We start from the raw sequence: 12,936 nt of genomic DNA, 5'->3' as shown, positions 1-12,936 counted from the left end.
TTCCACATCTCTTTTAACTCAGGAGCCATAAATCTCCTGGGCCCTCTTGAAAGAGACAGATTTTTTTTTGTGTGTGTGTGTGTGTGTAGTTTTTTTTTTAAATTTTTTTATTGTTGGTTGTTCAAAACATTACATAGTTCTTGATATATCATATTTCACACTTTGATTCAAGTGGGTTATGAACTCCCATTTTTACCCCGTATACAAATTGCAGAATCGAAATCCTGTCAAGCATGTCTTCTCTCTGACTGCCCATCTGCAAAACCACATTGCTTGTGGTGACTTCTGCTGGGGACTTCACACAGGTCTCCAGCTCTGGTTCTTACTGCATTTAATGGTGAAATACTCACGTGTCAGGAAAAAAAAAGTCCCTTTTTTCCCTGCTCAGAGTCATTTGATGGCAAGACGGCCTGAGTACTGGGAGCCAGGGGAAGAGGGAAGGTTACAGTGTGCCTTCCCCTTTGGTTCCCTCACTAGGCTCCTACTGCCTTTCACCCTTGCAACTTTCAGTTGCAATCACAGAACCATGAACCAGACTGTGAACCCTGGAAGACATTTGGGTATCCTTAGGTCCTAGAAATTACTTGGCACATAGGAAGCCTCCCAAATTGTTTACCGAATGAAGTTGTCTGTAACAAAGAGTAGACTTTGTCTGCATCTCACCAAAATCCAAATCCATGGAGGGAAAGCAGCATTTGATTTTCCAGATTTCCTTTCTCCATGATACAAAGAAGTTGGGGGATTGCCTTACCGCAGAGATGGATTCTTCCACTATATCCTACAACCTTTCCCAGTATATAGGCATGGCTCAGCCTCCATGCCCACAGTGTGATCAGTCCTGCAGACACCATCATGCAAGACCAGCCTACAGGCTTCCAATGTCCTGGACTGGAGCTTCTCTACAGCTGACGTGTTTCCAAGTGGCCATGAGGTGTGTTCCAGTGTGGAGACAGAGACACAGTTTGCCTTAAGTGTTGGTGAGCTGTAAAGTCTCAGCTCGCGGCGTGTGAGCTGCATGTGGAATTCGCTGCCTGGCAGAATGCAGGGTGCCACACACTGGGGCTGAGCTTCTCAGGGAAAACTGGGCAGTTGTATAACCAATGATAATATTTGGAATTATGCAGCTGCGATAAGGAAGTCAAGTCCCATGCTGCAGGGCAGAAACCAATCCCCTCCAGTGGTGAGCAAGGAATTTTCTCCGTTTCCCATGTTGTTACTGGGTTAACTTTATGGTTTCTTTAATTTACCTTAATAGGGAAGTGGTTGCCGCAAGGATCATAGACAAATGAGACTCCTGGAATCTGCAGCCTTCATTATGTGCTCCTGAACTGAAGCTCTCTCTTCTTGCTCTTGAATTTTCATTTGCACAGTGAGAACGGCCAGAGGCCAGCTGACAGCTCTTAGTGCCAGGGGTTACCACTGCTTGAGCACATACTATGTGCCAGGCATAAATCCTCACACCTATGGGACCATCTTCACCCCTATTCTTCAGAGAAAGAAAGGGAAGCCTAAAGAAACACTTCCCCATCCAAGATACACAGTTTTTATTCCAATACAGTATGTGTGTGTAACTTATAGCCTCTTTCTTGACTGTGACTGCTCAGATTATCCAAACTGGCTTGAGCTACACACCAGAGCCTTGGCATGTATTGTCTAAAATATTAAATTTCTCCTAAGTGATTTTGGCTCTCATTTTTGCAAGCCTTAAACAAACGCTCACCAGCTCAAGAACAAATTATTTTTTAAGCTCATTTTTTTTTTTGGCCTGTTGTGATCAATGAAATGACAAACTTCAGCCCACTCTTATTGTCGTTTCTCTAAAGCCAAACAGCCATACTTTGAGGTACAACACTTATTGCTTTTACTTTCATTATTTTCTCAGGTAAGAGATTCCAGCTTGTTGGCTTTAACTATTGTCAAGTCACACATTCCATTGAGTTCACCGGTTTATAGATTTAAAGGGACACTGCCTTTTAATTTGACACATTATAGAACTTGTCACACAGAGAGGTGGTCACAGGCAAGCAGGTGTGTTGTTTGGTTTTTCTTTAAGAAAGAATTGTTTGTTTTACTTTGGATACAAAGATACATGGTTAGTTGTATAAGAATAAATGGGTTTTAAAGAGGTCACGTCTTTGGACATGTTCAGGTGGAAGTTGGATAATCTTTTGGACAGAATGGCTGGATCACATCAGTGTTTCCCTGAGTGGAGGAGATACGATGGCTCTGGTGGCACGGAAACCTTTTCTTAATTAAAATTAAATCATAGAGTAAGATAGTAATTCTTTTCATCTCTCCTTCAATTCTTCAGATTGTAGGAAAGACAGTCTTAGCTACTTGTCACCCTTGAACACATTTGCTTACACCTCCCTCTTTTTTCCTTTTTTTAAATTATGAGAGTGGCGGCGGGTGTTTGAGTTTCTCAGAGTCTTTGTCAGGCAACTCTATCAATTCAAAATTTCATAACACTGCTATTTACTATCTGCTTCACAAGAAAAGGAACAAGAAGTTCCCATTTTTGGTAATGATTTGAAGCACTGTTAAAAAAAAAAGTATGTTAAAGTAGAATTAAAGTAAGTGAGAACAGGAATGGTGCCTAGGCTGGAAAATGTTGGACTAGTTGGCTTTGGGGTGAAGATGCCATGACTATGAAAATCAGATTTGGGATCATGTTCTTAAGACAGTCAATGCAATTGCCTCGTCCTTCTTGTGGGGAGTTCAGAGAACCAGTGTCATTAATGTAGAAATTTGCTTACATAGATTGCATCAGTTAAGCGATTTGGGAAGTTTTCTTTCTTTACGGGACTTCTTTTGTATTCAGGAATCCCCAGTGACCAGCCCAGGTCTCACACAGTAAAACAGCTGTGAATGGACGTTTCAGGATAAACTTCATCTATTTTACCATCCCACTCCAACGTGCCCTCCTGAAGGCCCCCACATGGCTACTGTAGATACTATTGATGCCCCCCTGTCATCCCCTTTCACTTATAATATGTCCCACTCCACAGAGACGGTCTGCCAAAAGCTCCCCACTTCCAGACATGAACCTTCTTTTGCGATGAGTGATTGAGGGGAGATGCACACTTTGAATGGAAGAGAAGAACACACTAGCTTTCTAAAAAAATTCAAAAGTAAAGAGGGGGTGATGGCCATGTCTACACTGTACAACCAGATATGTTGTCTAATTGTTATCCAGTGAATTTCAATCAGGTGAAGTCAGCCAAGCCAACTCATATTTCTGGCATGAAATATCTAGTTTGGCTGCTTATCCTGACCAAATCAATAGAAATTGGTGCCAAATCCCTATTTTATTGTGTGGTGTGTTGGCACAGACATATTCTTCTTGTTCAAAAAAATAGGTACTTGAGTACAAATGTAGCCATTAGGCTTTCTCCCAGCTTCTCCCTGGCAGCTTCTGGAATGCTAATACACACCAGGGATGTTTGGAAAGATTTGAATTTCAATTCAGGACAAGGAAATCGTGGCTTACAGGGGTCTAGGAGCCATAACTCACAAACACAGATGTTTCAAGTACAAAACTCTAGCTTAGATTTCATGGTTTCAGGGCTGGTTATGTAGCTCAGTGGTAGAGTGCTTGCTTAGTATGCACGAGGTTCTGGGTTTGATTCCCAGGACTGCAAAACTCCACTCAGTGAAACTAAACATGATTTCATTCAATTAAATATATAACCTGTTTTCTAGAATCTTCCAAAACAGAATGCTTAGTCCAAGAAATGCAATAACAAATTAATGGAATTTCATTTCCATCTGTGCAGACCCTCAGGCATTGAACTTAAAATCATTAAGTTTTTCTGCTAGGAAATACTTTCTATGGGAGTGTGACCTCTGAGTTCTTACTATGATGTTCTTGTCTTGTGCAAAATAGACTAAAACAGCTTCTAAACAATGTGGTCATACCCAGAAGATGGAGGGGAGAGGCTTTGCAATAGCTATGTTAAGCCAGCAATAAACATGGCGGTCAGTAGCTAATTTCACTGTTGCAAATCAATCTTTAGCATGGAACTGCCATTGGTTGTGTCAGGCAAAATATGAAACCCAGTGACAGCCTTATGGGTGAATGAATTGAGCAGTGCATTTCTCATTATTACCACCGACATCCAGACCTGAGTTTTGATGCTGGACTGGCCCAATAGATACACTTTGCTTGTCTTGCAGTGTTTTGTTTAGTGAATTATATCAACATTTAAAAATGCATTAACATTGATAAAGAGCTTTTAAAAATTTGGATCACAACATTCTCTAGAAAACCAGGAAGATTTGGCCCTTGTTGATATGTGGCAATGATTGGCAGGAGGTGATTAGTCTTACTTTTCAAGTCCCAACAGTGTCCTTGCCTCTCTTTTGTCCGCTTGTTCTGCAGTGTAATCACTTCTTACTTATCATTACACTTGTCCATGATCCTTCTCCCATTGAGGAGAAATATTTCTCTGTATCCATGACTCAATCAAAGTAAGAAAACAAAAAGCAGTCTGAAAGGGCAGCTTCATATATATATATATTACCAGCTTGAAGATTGGAAACATTTGAGATTGTTTTTCCATCCTAACAGAATGGAGCCTTCCTTTGTTCTTTCCCTAGGCAACAGGTTCCCCAGTAACATTTCTCAACACACACAGGGATCCTCAGGGGTTGGCTTAATTTGCAAAAAATTCCCCCCTGCCATTCCCAATAGATCACACCCTTTGGTTTAGAATGATTTTACTCAAAGACATGAAGGAAATTCTTATTAAACCAATCATGCATTTTAATTGATCGTAAGTATCTAAATTACTGTGTAGCTTGGAAATTACTCCTTTGAGACTAGCACCTTAGAAAGATCTTTGGCAAAGCTAAATTATGGTCCTCAGGCTCCTTGTCTTAACACAGTCCTGGGTAAGAGCTAAGACTCTCTTAATGGTCCCATGTGGCAACACTCCCAAAACGCAATTAGATTACATTATAAAAACCATTTAATATTGGTTGTTTGAAGCTTATAATTCCTTTCTGTTTAATAACAATATTGTAAATATTGATAATTTCTTCAAGGTTTGAACAAAATTTCTTTTTAACCAAGCAAAGGGACTGCATCATAGATTTTTTTTCTTTCTGCAAAATGATGCAACAAATTCCTTCTATAAAGTTGATTACTAATTATTAAAAACACCAAGGAATCCTACTTCAAGGTAAATGTGGATTGAGTCTGCTACAAAAGTAGCACATTAAAAACTGTATCATTTAAAGGCTTTTCTCTTCTTAACAGCAACACTGTGGGTTTCCAGCACAATTACGTAAAAGCAGAAACCTCTTGATACTGGTTCCACTCTGGAAGAGCCAGGATAAGGAACCCAAGACCCTTTGGTTTGTGTCCAGGAAAATTATGTGTTCTCAGTTTGGATGACTCGCAAGTAGGGGGATGAAGAGGGACTCATTGTTCTACTAAATAAAAACTTGGATGTGGGTTCTGACCCATGTTTTATGTAAATAATTTGTTTCCCTAGAAAAATGGATAACAAAATGAAAATATGCCCTCAGGTCAGCGTTGAATATAGTTTCTGTGATAAGAATTGAAGCTGCTACGATTACCCCTCCTTAGCAATGGATTAGACCAGTTTCACAAACAAGTACCCCAAAGGTCTACAGGACTGGTTTGTGTGCAATCCATCCTCTAATACAAGCTGGTATACATGAAATTACTTGTTTAGGGCTCTGGACATGTGGGAGCCAGCTGAGATCTACAAGGCATTGAGGAAAAAATCTAACTCAGTTCCTGTCCAAGTAATGGTCAGCCCTCCAAGGCATGTGATAGAATGTTGCCTCATGACTTTCGAGTTGCACTATGAAATTTTCATTGCACAGAGATCTTGAAAGGAGATTATAAGTATCTTTGAGAACTCCCTGGGAAGAAGGGGAAAGATGCTCAGAGATAGCTCACACAGAGGTGAAGTGGTCTGCCTAAGGGGGAAAAGAGAACAGGGTCAGTAATACCTGAGTTCTGGGCTTTAGCTACAAACCCAGAAACCATCCTGCTGGGGCAGTGTCTATGGAAATTCCTTCTCTGAGTCAGAGATGTGCTATGGGGAGACAGAAGAGTGGGCAGGGAGGAATTCACAGGAATGTTTCTCTACCACTTCTTGGCTCAGTCTGTATTCGTCAATCAATATGCCAGTGACTCTAGCCTTTTTCCATGCAGGGGTGAACTACTGTCTCACTGTCATGGAAAATCGAAAGGTATCCTGCAAAGCTTCCACTGGTTAAAAATTCAAGTGGCAACTAACAAAATATCCAACAGGGAAATCTCCCACCCCCTCCCCACTCTCCCCCCAGAATAAAAGGTAATGGGGGTGAGGGGTAACTGGAGAAGGAAATGAAATCATGCGGGTATACCAGGAAAAGACAAAGTGTTGGTGGCAGCAGAATTGGTGAGTGTGTTGTGGGCATTACCTCTTGATGAGGCTTCCAAGAAGGCTCCCGCTCAAGTCCTGGTGGCTCTGAGAACAAGCATTCTTGCATCAATAGCTAATAGGCTGTCCAACCAGATGTTATCTGGGTGGGATAAGAGGGTGAGAAAACAGACCTGTTGTACGCTGTTGTCAACTACATCACTGTGGTCAGAGAAAGCTGGACGTGTGGTGTCTAGCAGGGCACCTCTTCCATGGTGAGGCAGACCAGATTACATGGCTGTTTGAATCCATTTTTCTCTTGTGATTGGTAAAATATGAGAGTTATAATCATTCATGCATTACTAAAGCCTCCTTTCCATCATTTTGAAGGGACTTTATTTTTCTAGAGCAGAGCATGCATCCAGTAGAAACCAAACCGTTTGCTTTTCTAAGTGATCTTTTGCAACAAGCACACTTAAAACAACAACAACAACAAACCAATATCAAAATCTGCAAATGGTACCTGTGACAAGACTGGAGACAATGAGCGGTAAGACCAACATCTGTAACATCCTCATCAGAAGCTCCCCAGGAAAGGAGAAGTACTTAATTTCCCGGTAGCTCATTTTGTATGGTCGGAGGGTAAATCCAAGGATTGTACCTGAAGGAAGGAGGAAAAAGAAAAAAGAAAGAAAGAGAAATTGAGTGTTTTGAAAACTAAAGCAACAGTCCTAGAAAAATGAGCAAGTATTTGGCTGGTGGTTACTCATGCCTGACAAGAGTAAATTTATTCAATCAGCAAATATTTGTACAGATTTGGGAGCATCTATCTTTGCAATCATTATTTGGAAGGGTTTGGCTGAATCCATGGCTTCAAGAAGAACTTACAAAAAAATGTTTTGGTTTGGGCAAATGAAAAATTTCTTTGTCTAACTTGAATGCAGTAGAATTCATTTTGACATGGCTTGGTATAGAGGAACAATAATCAAGAAACAAATCATGTCCTCATGAACAAGGTGATCTGGAAAAAAGAACTTATTATAATGAAGTTCATTTACAATAACAGATGTTAGAACTGCTGGTATAACCACTTATAAAGGATAACGTGATTTTATTTTTTTTCCAATTTAAAAAAAAAAAAAACCCTTCCTGCTCATACTGCTAATCCGTTTTACCATCTCCTGTCTGCACACCACATTTTCTTCCTCTGTCTACATGGTCTTGACATTGCCTTGGCAACTGTATTATACAGACTTGTTAGTTGCTGGCAAGAGAAGACTTCAAAGTGAGCCAACTTTTCCCAAAAATTTCCCCTGAAAACTTGAGGGCAAATAGGGAAAAGAGAAAGCAAGTTCCTCCTTAGTTTCCCTTCTGTTCCTGGAACCTCAAAAATATTCTTAGAATGATAACTTCATATGTAAATCAAATGATGCATGATACTTATTGACATTTTCAGAAATTAATGAAGGCACAGAACAAATTGATTCATTCTCTCTCCCCTCTCCCTAACTTACTTTCCTTGCTAAAGAAAATTTCCTTACACCCTGAGGCAGGAGGATTGCAAGTTCAAGGTCAGCATCAGCAACTTAGCATGATCCTATCTCAAAATAAAAATAAAAATGGCTGGAAATGTAGCTCAGTTTAAGGCACCCCTAGGTTAAATCCCTAGCACCTCCTAAAAAATTACTTATATAAATATAGTAAAATTTGGTTTTTATTAAAACGTGATTTTATATTTCATATATTTAAAGTCCATGTCAATTATAGAGAAAAGAAACTACTCAGTAGAGAGTTACCTAAAAGCTAGAGATTGGGGGTGGGAATGGGGGAGGAGGAAAGAAAACTGGGGAGACACACAAGAATTTCCAAAAGATGCAAGCAGCCCTTTACAGAAATTGAGCTTTCCTAACTTATTATGAAATGGGCTATTTCTCTTATGAAATGGGACACAAAGTTCCCCACAATTGTCACTGCAACTCGAGTTTCAATTCTTGAGCCTCAGCAACCATGAAGTTATCCATTCTCCAACTACAGCCTGTGATAATCTAATAAGGGTCTGAATGTGTGTGACTAGAAAATACAGCTGACCCAGTTTTCAGAGCCTTCAGGAAAATAGTGATTGTTTTTTCACCCACAGTGTAACAGTAATATACGCAAGAGGGCAAAGCTGCTTTGTAAAATGCAGGAAGATGGGGCAAAAGGCTGTATTGGGTCTACCACTAATATAAAAAGGAAATGGCTAATGCCTACCGAGTTCTCACTATACTCTAGGCACTGTCTAGGCTTTGTCTGCTTTAGTAATTTAATCCCTGAATACAACGCCAGGAGGTAGGTACTATTTTACCACCAATCTACTGATGAAAAAACATAATCATAGTGAGCTTAAAAATTGTCCAAAGTCAAATATTCTCAAGTGGCAGAGCTAGTGTTCAAACCAAGGCAGTTTCCACTCTAATCCAACACTCTTAACACCTTGCATCCTTGTACCTCTCCTACAGAGCAAAGACAAACATCATTAGTGCTTTAGCAAATTTCTTTCTAGAATGTTCTGAAATATAGCTACATATATGGGAATCACAGAGACTGTACTTTCCCATATATAGTCACCATAACAGCACCTTTAGCTGTCATGATGTCAGATCCAAGAACTGTCTCAGGATTTACCGAATCCTTCCTCTGTCATTTAATACTTGGGTGGTTTAGACTGAAGAACATCATGGGGAATATGTGAAGGCTACTTTCCAACTAGGAGTAGATTTTTAGTGCAATGTTAGAGAAAGGGGACCAGTACCTTAAAGGATACAACTGTTTCAATCCATGTTATCAAACTGTCTTCCTATCAGTTTAATGTTCCTATAGTCAATGAGAATTTACTTCCTATTCTCCCTGGAGGAGAGTACTATTGTAGAAAGATTGTTAGGACAAGTCTACATGATCTTTTGCTAATGGGATGTGTAACATTATGTGATGTTTTCTTCTGGGTTTACTTAATATTTAATGATGTTGACCATATCTTCTGATTGTATTTTCTATAAGCATCCAATTAATCTGAATAGATTGAGTTTATGTATATGTGCATACATGTTTGGTATAGACTCTTTATTTAGTAAAGATAATTACTGTTTACCTATGTATCAAATATTTAACGATTTTTCTAATTTCTTTATATTTATTATTACTTTAAAATACGCAGGTATTTTTCATTTTTGCAAACTAATGTGTGCATTCCTTTTTTAGTAGGTGATTTCTTCAAGAGTTATAAGTTTAGGGCTGGGGATATAGCTCAGTTGGTAGAGTGCCTACCTCAAATGCACAAGGCCCTGGGTTCAATCCTCAGCAAAAGTTATAACTTTAATTTCCTTCTCCTCTCAAGTTTGATAAATCTTTAACTCATTTTTTATTTCTTTGCTTGTTTGTTTGCTTTGTTTTAAAGTACCTAAACTTTAATCATCCTGGAACTCAATTTGGGGTAAAGCATTTTAATCTGATTTTCAAAGTCCATTATGTAACACAGCAGCATCCACAACACATAAGAATTAACGAAAGGCTTTGGTTGAATCTTTCCTGCTTGTTCACGTAAAAGCCAAGTCACACAGAGATAAGTTCTTTGTCTTTTAATAAAATCATGAACAAATATTTTGCTTTATTTCTAATCAAATGTGATTTTACTGGAATTGATGTTTATTTATATTCAAGCATTTGTCATTCAATGACAACAAAAAATGTGCTCAATATCTACTAGAAACTCATTTTGGTCGCCTAGAATTGCTACATATAAAGCTATTAGGAATTTCAGACATCCCTCAAATGTCAATTTAAAGTCAGACTTGCTTTTACAAATTCATATCTATGTTTGTTATTAGAAATGCATTTATTCACGTATGATAATATTTCCAAGAGCAGGTAGTATCCTGGTTGGTCTAGATAACCTAGTTAATTTATAATCTAGTAATAATTGATAGAATGCTGCTCTTCTAGTGATGTACATTGTGCAAACAAGAGACAAATCAGTGTGGATGAAGGAAATAATGATTCCTTCTAAATAGTAGATGTGCTTGATTCCACCTCCCAAAGTCTGACTCGTGTCAATGCTGACTCTGCTTCCTCTGTGGGGCTGGCTCAGTCCAGCCTCTTTCTTCCTGGGGTGTTCCACTGCCTTCTCTCCTCTTCCCCCCCAAACCACATTTACTCAGGATGACCAATTTTCACTTGACTGAGAGGAGGGAAAGAAAGCCAGCACAGTGAATGCATTCTAGCAATGTGTCTGACAATGCCTTAGCTCTCCAACCTGCTAAACAAATATCTAACAGAACAAAGGCCAAACAGACAGGGAGGCAAAGTCTCCAAAGGTAGTGATTTTTACGAGTGTCTCCTTATAGTCAACAAGCTGGTCTTGCCTGGAAGTGCCGTTCTGCCATCAATCCCTCTATTACGTGTCTGTTTCTTGATATTATCCAGTACAGAACACACAGTTTTTAAAAGCTCTTCTTTATAGTAGGAATAGTAGAGAGGGTTACATCCCTAATTTCAAAGGCACAGTTTTAGGTCAAAGGTTTTGAAGAGTGAAGTGGTTTAGAGTGACAGCAAGTTCAGATATAGTCTGAATCAGTTTTGTTCCTGTGTATGCTTTGGTCTTTTTGCAGTCGGTGGGTTTGCCAAATGAGTCAGTTATCTTCTTGGGAAAGAGGAGATTATGTTGGGGAGCCTTTATTGTGTGTTAATGGTGGTGTTTAACCCTCATCCCAACTTTATGAGGTAGATATTATCATATCTATTTTAAATATGAATAAATTGATGCTCCGAGGTCAGTTACTCAGCTCAAACTTACCAAGATAGTAAATGGATGACCTGAGGGATTCTAAATAAAACCAAGCGCTCTTTCTATTACTCTTTTAATACCTCTCAAACACAAACACACCCTTGTAGACAGGGCCTGAGGTTAGTTTTCAAAGGAGCCTGGTCCCCAGGTCTTCAGTATCTTTAACCGTTAACTATGTTGTACACACCCTTGAGTAATGATCTTGGGTCCTCCAGAGGCACTTGGCACTATAAGTTTGGAACACATAATAGGTCTTCTTATTTATGAAGGTGCTATGCCAAATCCCTTTTTAATGGAATGATTTAATTACGCTCATATAAAGTTTGTTAACTAAAATAGCCTGCCTTTCCCCTCCTCTGCCCACATTTTACTCATTGGAAACCATGTGTAATAGAAGTGGAAAAGACATGAAATAAAAGCCTATTTCAGGGTTCACCTTCTTTTTTTTTGGTATCAGGGATTTAACTCAGGGGCAGCTGACCACTAAGTGACATCCCCAGGCTTATTTTATTTTATTTTGAGACAGGGTCTCACTGAGTTGCTTAGCGCCTTTGCAAATTTTGTTGAGTCTGACTATGAACTCTCGATCCTCCTGCCTCAGCCTCTAAGCAGGGTTCGCAGACTTTTTTTTAAAAAAAAAATATATTTTAGTTGTAGGTGAACACAATACATCTATCTTATTTTCATGTGGTGCTGAGGATTGAACCCAGTGCCTCACGTGTGCTAGGCGAGCGCCTACCATTGAGACCAGGACTATTATCCACATCTCACAAAGAACCAGAGTCACTGAGAGGGCAGGTGAATCACCAAAACCACACAGCTGGTGCAGAGCGGAGCGTGGAAGGCTTAGAGGGGTCAAGCTGGTTGCTCAAGGTCACAGTGAGCAGTCAAAGTGAGCTCTGTCCAGCCCCAGAGCTCAGACTTGTCAAACCCTATACTGTACTCACAGTCTTGTGATAGCCATCTACTAATTTAAGGAGCCGAAGTTAGTACACAATATTTTGCTACTTTAAAAATTCTCTTTTGGGGAGGGGAGGGGGGATAGTAGAGGATAGGAAAGGCAGCAGAACACAACAGACACTAGTATGGCAATATGTAAATCAATGGATGTGTAACTGATGTGATTCTGCAATCTGTATATGGGGTAAAAATGGGAGCTCATAACCCACTTGAATCAAAGTGTGAAATATGATATATCAAGAACTATGTAATGTTTTGAACAACCAACAATCAAAAATTAAAAAAAATATAAAAATAAAGGTAATTAGAAAAAAAAATAAAAATTCTCTTTTGCCTTAAGTTAACTAAACCTAGAGCTTAAGTTGGGGAAAGGTTTTGTTGCTTTTACTTAATGAAGTAACATCTAGCTCTTTTCAACCCATTTGTTGAACAAATAAACAAAAGACATTTTTCTTCAGCTCTCTGTGCCAAACCAGTGGTAGGGTCAGCCAGCTATCAGCATCAAATCAAGAGGAAATTCTCTGAATGCAAAGGACTGCTGTTTTGGGTAAGCAGTGCAGTTTTCTGATTACATTCTAGCCCAGCAATACAAAAAAGGCTTCCCTGAAATGTATTCTCACAGCCCAGTCACAGACTTCTGAGAGTGCTCTTCACTCTGCCCTCCCTACCAATGAGAGGCAGCAGGATGAGGTCTTAGCAGTTCTGTTTCCCATTGGTAAAGGAGCTCAGTCTCTGAAAAACTGAACTCGATCAGTGGGCAATTATTTGAAACATATT

General features: G+C 39.4%; 1 protein-coding gene across 3 annotated transcripts in view; it reads right to left on the bottom strand.

The window, feature by feature from the left end:
- Positions 1-12,936, bottom strand: part of Slc1a3 (solute carrier family 1 member 3) — a 78,344-nt gene that overhangs the window by 49,270 nt on the left and 16,138 nt on the right. For 2 of the 3 annotated variants that reach the window (XM_027936231.2, XM_071612667.1), the window contains exon 3: positions 6,904-7,041. In XM_027936231.2, coding sequence (XP_027792032.1) covers positions 6,904-7,041 — 138 coding nt within the window. Of the gene's footprint in view, positions 1-6,441; positions 6,529-6,903; positions 7,042-12,936 lie in introns of those variants that run through there. The other variant, XM_071612668.1, reaches the window with a different exon arrangement.

Source organism: Marmota flaviventris, chromosome 5 (genome assembly GCF_047511675.1).
Source record: "Marmota flaviventris isolate mMarFla1 chromosome 5, mMarFla1.hap1, whole genome shotgun sequence".
In the NCBI taxonomy this organism is placed as follows: Eukaryota; Metazoa; Chordata; class Mammalia; order Rodentia; family Sciuridae; genus Marmota; species Marmota flaviventris.
Note: the sequence above shows the minus strand (reverse complement) of the source record. Positions and strands in the feature narration are given on the sequence as shown.